This window comes from Poromitra crassiceps (genome assembly GCF_964638095.1).
Source record: "Poromitra crassiceps genome assembly, chromosome: 7".
Classification (NCBI taxonomy): Eukaryota; Metazoa; Chordata; class Actinopteri; order Beryciformes; family Melamphaidae; genus Poromitra; species Poromitra crassiceps.
In genome coordinates this window covers 49,736,631-49,749,669 of record NC_139628.1, presented here as the reverse complement: position 1 = coordinate 49,749,669, position 13,039 = coordinate 49,736,631, and the positions used below count along the sequence as shown (strand labels likewise).

Sequence of the window (13,039 nt, the reverse complement as noted above, 5' to 3'; positions counted from 1 at the left end):
TGCACTAGTTTAACCAATTGAGTAATACGTTGCTGTGGTCTTTGATCATCTAGGACAGTTGAGCCTATGGGACCTGGAGGCGTGCAGAGTCCTGGCTGTGCTCACTCTGGACACCCCTGTCCAGAGTGTGATGCCACTGGAGGGGCCAGGGACCTCCGTGCTCCTGGGCCTCAGCCACAGCCCCACCCTCATCACAGTCAGACCCACATCCCAGACCCTCACCCCGAGCACGCAAGCCTCCACTGGGGAAGACCTGTTCGGAGAGTCCAGTAGCAGCGAGGAAGAGGACTCATAGGGTGTGCTTGATTTTTTTTTCTTGTTCCGATTCCCCCCCGATTTTCTCCCCAATTGTACTGCTCCACCCCCTCTGCCGATCTGGGGAGAGCTGTAGACTAGCACCATGCTTACTCCGACACATGCAGTTGCCAGCTGCTTCTTCTCACCTGACAGCGGGGAGCTTCACCGGCAGGACGTAGCACGTGGGAGGATCACGCTATTCCCACCAGTTCCCTTCCGCCCCGAACAGGCGCTCCGACCGACCAGAGGAGGCGCTAGGGCAGCGACCAGGACACATACCCTTAATCTGGCTTCCCACCCGGACACAGCCAATTGTGCCTGTATACACCCGACCAAGCTGGAGGTAACAAGGGCGCGCGAACCTGCGACCCTCGTGTTGGTAGTCAGGGAATCTACCGCTACACTACCCGGACGCCCAAGATTTTGTATCTCTGACTGACCCAAATCTGAGAATATTTTTTATTGTTGCATGTGATTTAGTTCATAATTCCATGAATGTATTGCAGGTAGAGAGATAACAGGGAAACTATGATCAGAAGTTCTGATCATACTGATTCAGAACAGTCAGTCTTCCACATTCTCTAACTGTGTTAACTGCTTGCAAATGAAATAATGGTTTAACAATTCATCCATTTGCTGGGGACGCCTTCAACGATCCAGCGGCGGAATGTGTTTCTTAGGCAAACAGTGTTACAGTATGGCTTGGACCAAAATGTTAGTTTGTAGTGAAAAGTACAGGTCTGTAGGAATGTTTTGACATTTGAGGACTTAGGATGAAAGGTGACCTGTGTGATCTTAGTGTTTAATCTGTGTCGTGTATGTAGTAAAAACAAAATCTCTATTTCAACTAAACGATTAAAACAATTCTTATCATGGAAAAACTTACAGATTGTATAGTTTTATTTTGTTGGTTAATTATTATGAATAATTATTATTACTACATAATGATGATGATAATAATATAATAATAATAATGTGCAAAAAGACATTTATCCAGTCAACATTTGAGGGTTGTGGTTTTCTAGAAATGACACTCTATACAGGAGCTGAGTTTATCATAAAAAAACATGCAGGTTCAGGAATGATTCCAACTCTTTCAATTTTCAACACACTCTTCAACCTCCTATCACATGTCTGCTTTAAACATGGTGCAGATCTTCTCTGTCACATAAAACCTGAGTGAACCTGCAAACAGTCAATCTGACTCTGATTCTCAACGCTTTGATGTTTGCTGTGAAGAAACAAGAATTGTAACAAGGGGGTTTGTTCTACAGGGTTCCTGTTGGGAGTAACTAGTTACTGTAACTTAACTTCTTCTTGCAGTAACTAGTAATCTAACGAATTACTTTTCAAATTTAGTAACTCAGTTACAGTTACTAAAATAGTAACTGGGCTAGTTACTAGTTACTTTAGGACATGAAAATAACGGACAACTTCAGAGGATTATCCGGTTTCTGATCCTCAGACCTAGTCCGGCGAGAGAGCTGCAGCTGCAGCCAGAGCCCCAGAGGCTAATGACCTTGATAGGCTATAAGCAGAGCCGTGTAGATAGAAGAGTCCCGACATCTCCGTTCACTCCAATGGACCAGTTTTTTACTCTCAAGAGTTCCAGGAAGTAAGGTCCTGGATTAAGCAGCACTGTCGAGTTGCAGCAAAATAGACAGTGTGTGTTGTACTCTGAAAGAGGGTTTTCCCCCTTGAATCAAATTGTACATTATCAGCTTTATTTTAGCATGCAAAAGTAGCGTGAGACCCATTCCTGGCTGTTCATTGGCTAATGAGTCTCGCATTTTGGTCCTCCGCTGACGCCACTCTCTCTCTAGAGGACACTAGCTATAAGCCGCAGAGGCTAATGACCTTGATAGGCTATAAGCCCCAGAGGCTAATGACCTTGATATGCTATAAGCCCGAGGCTAATGACCTTGATAGGCTATAAGCCTCCCCAATAAGTGAATGTTCAATGCCACACTGTGGCACAGGAACACTTAACATAATGTGTGCATTAATAACAATCGAAGCAGACTTTTAAAAGTAACGCAAAAGTTACTTTCCCTGTAATTAAATTACTTCTTGAGAGAAGTAACTAGTAACTAATTACCAATTTTCATCTGAGTACACAAGGGTGTCACTTTGTGTTGAAAAGTAGTGGGGACATGTGCCCATTGTAAAACGGTAAAAAACCGGTCTTCAAGGCAGGTGCTGGGCCCAATAAAAACAGCAGTGAAATAGAAAAGAGAGGCCACACACTGTAGCTCCCGTTGGCAGATTTATTTACCCAGGGAGTCAAACAATAGGAGTGCTGCGTCAAACAAGAAGCAATATAAAACAGTGAAAGAGACACACACGTCCAAAAAAGTGGTCTTCGACATGTCCCCATTGGAAATGACACATATGGCCACACCACAATTTGGAGGTTTGGGGTTGAGCCTCAGTGAAAGCTTGGACTTAGAAGAACTTCTCAAGTGAAGACTGAAACGCTCTGGCAGAAATGACTTGATGTTGTGAGACTCAGTGGCTCACAGTTTGACAGCTAAACGACAGTTTTGAGGTTGAGGGTTTGAGCCTCAGTTAGAGAGTTATGAAAATGGACATCCAGAATATACAAATACAATACTCCTGTCAAAGACATGTATGTTAGGGTTGATACTCTTGTCAGTGCCCCTGAGCAAGGCACTGGCAAGTGAACTGGAGCTGGTCCCCGGGCGCTGCACTGCGGCTGCCCACTGCTCCTAGGTAGGTAGGTACCCAGTAGCCTATAGGATGGTCCAAATGCAGAGGATACATTTGGCCACAGGGATAATAAAGTATACAAAATACAAATACAAAATAAATAAAAACACATGGATGTGATCATTTCAATACATTATTTCCTGAAATAAGGAGAAAACGAAAACGTTGACCAAAAATGTTTATAAGTAGGTGGGAGTAAAGATGAGGGATTTGTCACTAAATTTCTGTATAACTTTGTTTTAATGAATATAAAAGAAATTTACACAATAGTGATATTTAAGCCAGTGACAACATGGAGAATGTCCACAAACATCAGTGTCCCATCAACACTCAGCTCCTGAGTTTAAAGCCTACCTCACATTTAACGTCTTATGGTTATTCTCTATAAGCCATACATAGAATTCACTCACCTCATAATTGTATATAGACAGTCACTGATTTTAAATATTTGAGATCAATTTAGGAATGCTGTTTTGTGAGTTGAAATAAAGTACAAACATAATTACATAATGACTATAATTAGTAGGCTTAACTTTATATTAGATTAGGACCATGTACAGAAAAAGGAAATCAAAAGAAAAACATCATAAACCAAAAGATGGTGAGATACTTTGTCACTCATATAAAAATTAAAATTGTCTCACAGAAAAGGCTAAAGAATAAAGTAGAGTTGGGCCGGTTTTAAAATGTTCACACCGATTTGATGTTATACTGTACCAAAAACTAGCCTGGTAAACCAGTCGCTCACCTGAACTCACATTTCAGTTCTACCGACTGTCTGGCCTCAAGTGTTAGCAGTGGGCGGACGTTGGGCAGGTGTACTTGCCTTGACAGACAACTCCTTCAGCCAATCAGCGTTGGATCCAGTCAAATCCAAATCCACTTGGGAGAATGGCAAAAACAACTTTTCCGGGCAGGAAAGTCTACTGTTGCATACTGCTGTACTTGTTTAATTGTTGTTATCGCGTCTATTTCTGCAATAACTGCACTTTATGCAGGTTAAGGTTGACGTTACTGCTCGAGGCGGACAAGCACGGAGATGGCCATTACGGTTTTGCTAGCGGCGTTCCCGATTGGCCGGTTACGATGTCAACCACGACGCGGGCCGCTGATTGGCTAGTACGCTTTGCAGTTTCTGCAAACACCCTCCCAGGGCTTGAGGCCAGATGGTCTGGTAGAAACAAAAATGAAATGTGAGTTCACGTGACCGGCTGGTTTACCAGGCTAACCAAAAACCACACCAAACCGGTAGACAGCATTTTACCACTAGGTGTCGCACTTGACTCAGCAGAGTGGGATGTAATCAGATTCCATGAATGACAGCGACTCCAGTGCAGTTACCGGTACTTTACTTCCTTACTCTAAACTGGTTTGCCAACCTCCAATAAACACCATGGCATATAGACTGTACTAACAACAAGGAGAGAGTGTAGTGGCTCACAGTTTGCCATGACTTTATTCCTGCAGTGGTTACATGTTGCCTTGTCTGTGTTCGTCGGTTTCTAGCAAATCCCCAGCTGCGCGTACTTTATGGCTATTCATGTAACCAACGATCTCTAAAAACACCAGTTACTGAAACAATAGCTAATTATCATGAACAAGTTACGCCGCTTTCAAAAGTGAAATCAGTTTTTAAATCCATTGCACGGTTGCTGAGAAAAGTGTTTTTCTGTGCGCTAATTGACTAGCTAATACTTGCTAGTTTCCATTTGCTACATTCAGTTTCCAGTGCTCAGTTGCTCGCACGCGTCCCCGGTTATGACTTTTTTTTTCACTAGTACTTTTTGGAAATACATTTTGCATGAACATGTGGAAGTGTGTTTATTTAAATCATGATTGTCACAGTTCACGACGTCAGTTCAAAAACTTCAGCGTTATGTCTGTAGCTACCTGTCTACAGCTACATTACGTTATGTCTACAACTACAGACATCAAGACAAATGCCGGTAGAGTCAGTTTGCATAAAATCAACCCGGTTTAAGCTCGTACACCGGACCCAACTCGACAATACAGTTAGGGGACATGGACCCAACTGTACAATACAGTTAGGGGACATGGACCCAACTCTACAATACAGTTAGGGGACATGGACCCAACTGTACAATACAGTTAGGGGACATGGACCCAACTCTACAATACAGTTAGGGGACATGGACCCAACTGTACAATACAGTTAGAGGACATGGACCAAACTCTACAATACAGTTAGGGGACATGGACCCAACTGTACAATACAGTTAGGGGACATGGACCCAACTCTACAATACAGTTAGGGGACATGGACCCAACTCTACAATACAGTTAGAGGACATGGACCAAACTCTACAATACAGTTAGGGGACATGGACCCAACTCTACAATACAGTTAGGGGACATGGACCCAACTCTACAATACAGTTAGGGGACATGGCAGCTTGGGGCTGATGATTCTTACAGCGACTGGACTCCTCAGACTATAATAAACAGTTATAGCCAGTGGGAATAATCAGTGATGTAACAGCACAAGTTCGATCACGAGTCCTTGATTAATATTTAATAAGCGCTGCTACTAATATAGTGTTCGATTTGCTCTCACAACATCTCGTGTGCTGTTATGAACTACATCAGATAGTCTTAACCCTCAGGTCAAAGGTCAAGAGCAACCCGGAGAGGAGGAAGGGGCAATCGAAGACCAGCCCGGTCACTACCTCGACCGGCGGTCTTTTCTGTTCTTGTCTAGGCTTTTGTCTATGGTCTTTTCGTTGTCCCCTCGGCATTTGGGGCAGTACCACTTGCCCTTGGGCTTGTAGGTGAGCCCCACGCAGGAGAAGTGGAACCACTCGATGGGGCACTGCTCATTGTCGCAGCCGATCATCTCGCCGTAGGACACCTGCTCGCAGAGGCAGTAGGTGGGCTCGTTGGGGTCGATGGCCAAGTCAACGGGCGAGGCGTCCCGCTCCTGCTTGGACTTGCGCTTCTTCTTCTTTGCCGACTTGGACTTTTTCTCTCGGGGCTGCGAGACGGGCAGCTCCTCCCCCGGGTCATCCGCCAAGGAGCCGTTAGCCGAGGGCAGGGAGTCGCGGCTCTCGCTGTTGCGCTGGCGCCGCGGGCGCCGGGCGGAGGCGCGCTCGGGGGCCGGGGGCTCCTGGACGGGGGTGCGCCGCTCCGCTACGGGGACCGGCTCGGCCTCGCCGGGCTCCTGCAGGCACAGGGAGTGGGAGTCCATCTGCCGAGAGCGGGTCTCCGCCAGCTCCGTCATATGGGTGACCACGTGGATCTTCTGGTCGCCCAGCTCCTGGCTGACGATCAGGGCTCGCTGCAGCTGGGTCTGCAGCCGCTTCCGCTGAGCCGCGTCCTGCTCGCCACTGTACCTCTCGAACACCTCATCCACCTCCTTCAGCACCTCTGGAGAGTAAAGATACAGAGTGGGGGGTGAGGGCCACAAATGACTGAAAGTGAGTGTGAAGCATGAGAAGGAGCAAGTGAGCTGAGTGTAAGGCAGGGGATGCATTGCAAACTGGGACTGTTACTTTATTATTCTCATATGGTCTCATATGGTGACACAAGGGCTAGCCTACATACAAAAGCCAGAGACAATGAGTTACCATTGAACAACCATGGAACAACCTCCCCCTCCGTATTCGATCTGCTCAGAGCCTCGAGGCGTTTAAATCCCTACTCAAAACGCACCTTTTCTCCCTGGCCTTCGACCTGAGTTGAGCCTTGCCTCTTGGCGAACGGCAACCTACCTCGTTATTTTGTTTTTATTACTTGTATCTGCTACATTGCACTGCACCTTGTCCTGTAGCAGTGTATTCTGTACTTGTTGTCCTGTGTGTTTACCCTGCCTTATACTCGCATCGCCCATGTTTTCTGAACAGAACGTAAGGATTTAGCGTAATTGTTTGCTACACTTTGGTTCCCGGCGGATGGTGATGTGTTCCGCTCATAGCCGGACGACACGGAACGAGGTTTTTTGCCGACTAGGCTCGCCTTAGTCTGGGGCCAAAAACCTTGAACATAGGAACCAAAGTGCTTCAAAGATGTCATGTTATGGATCCGGCAAGTTTCTTCAAGTATTTCTTTGAATACTTTGGTATGGTATGTCCATACTTATTATTTTTTCTCTTACTCGTAGCGACTGGCGAGGTTAGGCTGCCTACTGCTGCATTTATATGGGGGAACGAAAACACTGCGGATCAGAACACAGGACCGGAACATCCAGCCTAGGCTGTAGTAATGGTACCAGGCTCAGGCTCTTGAGCCTGGTGACGCGAGGTTAGGCTCGCCTGGAAAGCAGGCGAGAGGAGTGCAGTCAGCCAATTAGAGGCAGAGATGGGCGGGTCATGCCTTCGCCATCATGGGGAAAAAGAATATCGTGTACCGATGCACGCTTGGTGTCATGTCGCTTCAAAACAAGTCACATTGAAGGCGTCGTTGTCTCTACAGCTGCCGCCCATGTCCATCTGTCGATAATGTTGTGTAGTATAGCTTTGACCCGGGAACGGATGCTACACCCTCCCAATTAAACATGCAACAATGAGAGCAAAACAGACGACTGCAAAGCCAACTACTTTCAGGGCAGGCTACTTAATATAATACTATATCGCATAATGATGATGAGTTATCGGATCATACACGAGTAACGTTATTGTACATCACACAAACAATAACAAGGCGAACATTAATGGCTGTCGCTGCGAATTGGGTAGCAAAACAAGTCGCTTATCAGCACGTCCTGTTCTCGGTAGGTAGGAACGCTGCACCAACTACATTCAAAACATGCCAGTCGAATACTGTCAGGTCTGGCATGCTCGTCGGCAATGGATCCCAAGTCATAGCGCATTTCCCCGAATCATTGGGATTCGACTTCGGCTTATACCCAATACACAAATCAGCAGTTAATGTCAATAGACCCACACTTCCATAAGTCATTCCCACTCATCTCACGGTAACATACAGCACGGTGGGCAGTGAGCAGCGTGAACAATTCTAAAAGTGATCGTTTTGTTACAATACAGTGCTGCCTGTGGGATTATATGAATGCCGAATTTGACAGTGCTGCACATGACCGATTCACAGGTCTTCTGTCGTGTTCTGTCTTAGCCGATAGAATGAAGCGTAAAATGACCCGATTTTTAACGGAGTTTGGTTCGACACTTTGAGAACGGGATGTATCGGGTGTTAGCGTTATGCTAACTAGGGGTTGGCTAACATTAACTTTGTTTGGTAGCACAGATGATCCAAATTGTAGTCGATCACACTGGTGTTGTTGATCGCAGCAGATTTGAGCTCTTACAATCAGCGGTGGGTTTTTGCAGAACGGGAAACGCACACAAGCTCCACCATGCAGCACACACCCGGGCAGACCGCAGTCCAAACTTGCCAGATGGAAACACACACACACACACACAGCTGTAATGTTGGTAAAGCACGTCAATAGCATTACCTTGGTACTTTGCATCTATTTCTCGAAGCAGAGAAACATTTCTTTGTATGTCCAGAGGCAGGGACTCCACACATTCCAGGTAATCCTCTACATAGTTGACCAGTTGTTGTGACTTCTCGGCGTTTGGATAGTGGTGGCCCAACATCGTTCCTACGATGCATAGAGGCGCTCAACGAATATGGAGGAAATCAGAAAAATGTAATGTTAAAATCAAATGCTTGGCGACTTCGCCGCTTGCTTGCAGGGCAGTTCCAGGCAGCAGCAGTTCATCTCTTCTTCAAACAAAACTCAAGCCACTGCGCATGCGGGAGTATTTTCCTTTTATGGTAAGGAACGGTTTCCTCGCGGTCAACGTCACAGGAGGCGGGCCCAGTCATTATCATAATTTTCCCGAAGGTGGGGGGGGGGGGGGGGGTGGGGGGGTGGGGGTGGAGAGGAGATTGGGAAATCTAAATAAAGGGTTGAGCAAAAGTATTATACGTTTTTTTCTAAGTATATTTATTACATAGGCTATTAGGTCCCACCACGAACATAAATAGACAAAGTGCTTGCATTTATAGATTTTTGTATATATATATCAAAATAACTTCAATTGAAGTTCTTTTGATATATATTTGTTTATCTTTAACGTTTTAAACAGCACAATTGAGAAGTGACATATTCAACCGTCTCTCTTTTGAATTGATATCTGTGAGCTTCTGTAAAGAAACTATTCTCATTGTAAAAAAAAACCATTAACAAACTCACTCTAAAAAAAAATCTCATTCTAAAAAAACTGTAAACACAGTTTAAACTGACAAACTGTTTTCGCAATTTATGTTAAAGTAGGCTATCGTCTCTTTGTGTTTGGCAATTTAAAACACTAGGCAGCTCGATTCCTAGGCTCGCCCGCTGTGCGGGCTCGCCTGCCCTGTAGCTCGTCGAGCTGGCCCTGCAGCTCGCATACGCAGCTCGGCCGTTGCGCGGCCTCGCCCGCCCTGCAGCTCGACCGCTGTGCGGGCTCACTTGCTCCCTCACCCGCCCTGCAGCTCGCCCACTGTGTAGGTTCACTTGCTCTTATGACATCACTGATGATGTCACAACTTCTCATCACAAAATTGAAACAGAACAATGCCCATACGCTCCCTTTTATAATAGTGTATACGGTAGTTGTGTTTTGGCCATTTAATTTTCGTGTTTTGACAATTTAAAACAATGTTAAAGTATTGTAACGCTGGGATGTGGACTTGGAGAAGTGGGATGTTGGGATGGTCGCGCAGTCATCGGAGGCGTAGTCCCTGCGCTTCCCACAGGTGGAGGTAGTGTAGCGATCCGGTGTCTGGGTGGATAAAGCGAGCACATTGGTCCTTGGCCAAAGGGATTGTCCCTTTGGTCGGATGGTTAACGTGTTGGGCTTGTAAGTTGGAGACCTCGGGTTCGAAACCAGCCTTGCCTGTGCCGTTACAGTATCTTAACTAGGTCAGGGCTTTTGCTCACCTCAACCTCGTGACAACGAACACAACTAGATATTCAAGTTCCTCCTTTAGAGCACATATTTCAACCACCTGTGTGTGTGTGTGTGTGTGTGTGTGTGTGTGTGTGTGTGTGTTCCTGTTTCTGTGTCACAAGGTGAAGGAATGTCCACATCCTCTCCAATAATGTTAATAACAACATTACTACTATTACTTGTACTTATATTCTTCTATCACTCAGGGTTCCTACACAAGTATGGAAAGTATGGAAAGGTCTGGAATTTGATTTTAGTATTTTCCAGGTTCTGGTCCAGACAATAAAATTCTGTATTTAGACAAAATTAATTGATAATACAAGCAAGTGTTTTAAAAATAATTATCATGGCATCAGAATGTAACATACATGTTAAGAGTTGGATTTTAAACGCATTTAATAAACATCTAGCTGTATTCCCAACCCGGTCTCACTTTCGGGGAGTCAAAATACACCGATTTGTCACGCCCCCTCGGCGTCATTATTGCCGACGTGAAAGGTAATATGCTGAAGGACCGTCTGGAGGTCGCCTCGCGGGGACCCCCAGTGGTCTTGACATAACAGTCTGAGGTTTAAGTAGGTCAAAGGTGCACTAGGGAGTAGGGGTGGGAGTGGTGGAGCCGTTTGAGTCCTGGTTCGAATCCCGACCCAAACCATAACCCTAACCCCAACCAGGTTTGTTGCCTAAACCTAAAGGTTGTTTTAGTTACCCTAAATGTAGGGCTGGCCAATAATTCCATATTATCGTTTATCATCTTTACGTGGAATCATGTTGTGATGATATGGTGACCGAAAGGAAGTCAGCAACTACAGGCCTAAAAGGTACAAAAAGCCACGCACATCCAGCAGTGAAGGGTTAAAGCCAGGCGCAGGACCGAAGTGCAAGTAACTAATACAAAATAGAGTCCGCACACTGGCAGCTGCTCCCAAATATTGAATCGGAGACCACAAAAAATGTGTGACGCAACTACAGGCCTATCAGCATCCTCCCCGCCACCTCTAAGATCATAGAAAAAGCTGTAGCTGTAGCTGAACACCTTACAGCCTATCCAAAGAAAACCTGCTACACCCTCTATACAAAACCACTCCATGACATCTGCTTGTTGAGCAGGTCTTCCCCCGAGCTCCAGGTAGTGGTGGTGGAGCAGGAATCGAACCGGCCACCCGCTGGCTGCGCGTTGCAACAGTGCTGATACTCTCTAGGGCTAATGGTAATGTCTCTGAACGTAACTGTGCACTGAACTCTGTCTTTTGTTCAAGTTCAACTCCATACAAGTGTCTACTGTAGCTATCCTTTATGAGACAAATACAGTTTGTTTATTTTCGTTTTCATTTTCACCTATATTTCCCATACACATTCATTCAATCATCTGCAGAGGAATGTCCCCCAACACAGTTTCTTTTGCATGTTGCATGGAACCAGATGACAATGGCACACTGTTATTTACGTTTCACTTTCCAGTAGGCTATGATGCCCTCTGCTCTGCATAACCAACTATTGACCTTTTATTCAAGTTAAAAACTAAAGGGGACTTTCGCTGTTAGGGCTCCTCAGTTGTGGAACGACCCGCCCGAGGAACTCCGGCCTGCCAAATCTGTATCGTCTTTTAAATCACTTCTCACTTTTTTATATATATATATAAATGTTGTTTTATTGTTATTTTACTCTTTATCTAGTCTACTTTTATTCTCATGTATTGTGTTTTACTGCCTGGTTTTTACCTGCTTTTTCACACACTGTATATTTTTATTGTTGTTTTATGTTCATTGTTAAGCACTTTGTAACGTTGGTTCTGATAAGTGCTATAGAGATACACTTTATTATTATTATTGTTATTATTGTTATTATTCTTATTCTTATTCTTATTATTATTCTTATTCTTATTATTATTATTATTATTTTATAGGCCTGTAATACTACAACTAGGCTAGACTACTATACTGCTGTTATCGCTACTGAATCCTAAGTTTAAATGTCTGTGGATGTTGTGATGAAACGAAAGTCTCTTCTTCACTGACATTATGTTGTGTTGGTGGTTCAGCTTTGCCCATGAAGTGAAGTGTTTTTGATACAAGATAGATCAAGAAGAACATTCATTTCATGCCCAATTGAACTCATTGCCCAAAATGTCACTTTTTCAGTCCGATTCCAATCCCTTGACGTTTCTGCACGTTTTCAATAGGCTATAAATCAAGTTAACAAAGCAACAAAGGCCATGTTCACATTACAGGCAAATCCGATTTGCTGCTAAAGTCATTAATCATCATTATCTTGATTGGTTTCCCAAATCTGATTTGGGAGTGTGTCCGCACTGCCACAAATCTGATTTGGGCAAGTGTTCAAGTCGGATCTGTGTGTCCAGATACAATGAGCCAATGAGCCAACATACAATGTTTCTGGCAGTGTTTGCATGTCTGCACTCTGCTCTTCAAGTCCCCGCCCCCTGCAAAAGACACTCAAATCTGCTTTGGATGATCAGCGCGTCCACACTGAAGTCACATTTTGTTGAAAGCAGATTGGAAACTACCTCCATATGTGGTTTGGGACAAGTGACACAAATCAGACTTGGAGCATCCAGACTCATAAAACCAATCTGGATAGAATCATTAATAGGTCATTAAAGTTCACAAATCAGATTTGGCCTCCTAGTCTGAACATGGCCTTAGGCATGGGTTTCCTTTCTGGTCGTAGTACGTAACACGCAACTTAACTCATGACCACTGGCACTCCAGCTTGCTGTTGAGCAATTTCTTGGCCCATATGTCTGCTGGCTTTCCTTTCTATCACCCCAGTTTCGTTTCCTGAGCTGTTCATACAAGTTATCAATTTAGAATCAATTGCAGGACTTCCGGTCACAGCTTTCAAAATAAAAGCTGTCCCGATGCCCCTCACCTTTGCCTTGATCTTTGCCCCTTTCCCTTCTAAATCAAGATCAATCAGGAAACCAAACAATGTTGATGTCCAATGTTCCTGTCTTATTTTCTTTTTCTTTCCTCCCCCCTTCTTTTTTAACTTCCTTTTTTAACTTTTTTTTAAACTGTTGTGCTGATTCATGCTTTATGCACTATTCTAGTCTTTTTTGCTTTGCATGAAAGATA

General features: G+C 44.6%; 2 protein-coding genes across 2 annotated transcripts in view; one reads left to right on the top strand and one right to left on the bottom strand.

Moving 5' to 3' along the window:
- Nucleotides 1–2,581: 2,581 nt before the first annotated feature.
- Nucleotides 2,582–8,725, bottom strand: ing2 (inhibitor of growth family, member 2). The gene is made up of 2 exons (XM_083639862.1): nucleotides 8,456–8,725; nucleotides 2,582–6,411 (listed from the first exon to the last, which is right to left on the bottom strand). Exons 1-2 carry the CDS (start codon nucleotides 8,598–8,600, stop codon nucleotides 5,711–5,713), a joined length of 846 nt encoding a protein of 281 aa, XP_083495988.1. The 5' UTR covers nucleotides 8,601–8,725; the 3' UTR covers nucleotides 2,582–5,710.
- A 3,884-nt stretch (nucleotides 8,726–12,609) lies between these two features.
- Nucleotides 12,610–13,039, top strand: part of LOC310779689 (lysosome-associated membrane glycoprotein 1-like) — a gene marked incomplete at its 5' end in the record, with an annotated part of 15,048 nt that continues 14,618 nt past the window's right edge. The window contains one exon of the mRNA XM_083640189.1: nucleotides 12,610–12,631. Within this exon, the coding sequence (XP_083496315.1) occupies nucleotides 12,610–12,631 (22 nt within the window). The remainder of the gene's footprint in view (nucleotides 12,632–13,039) is intronic.

Excerpts from the sequence above, each read along its gene's own strand:
- ing2 (XM_083639862.1), bottom strand. The coding sequence starts at position 8,600 with ATGTTGGGCCACCACTATCCAAACGCCGAGAAGTCACAACAACTGGTC. Across the intron at positions 6,412-8,455 it reads AATAGATGCAAAGTACCAAG|AGGTGCTGAAGGAGGTGGAT; the intron begins GTAATGCTATTG and ends TTTACTCTCCAG.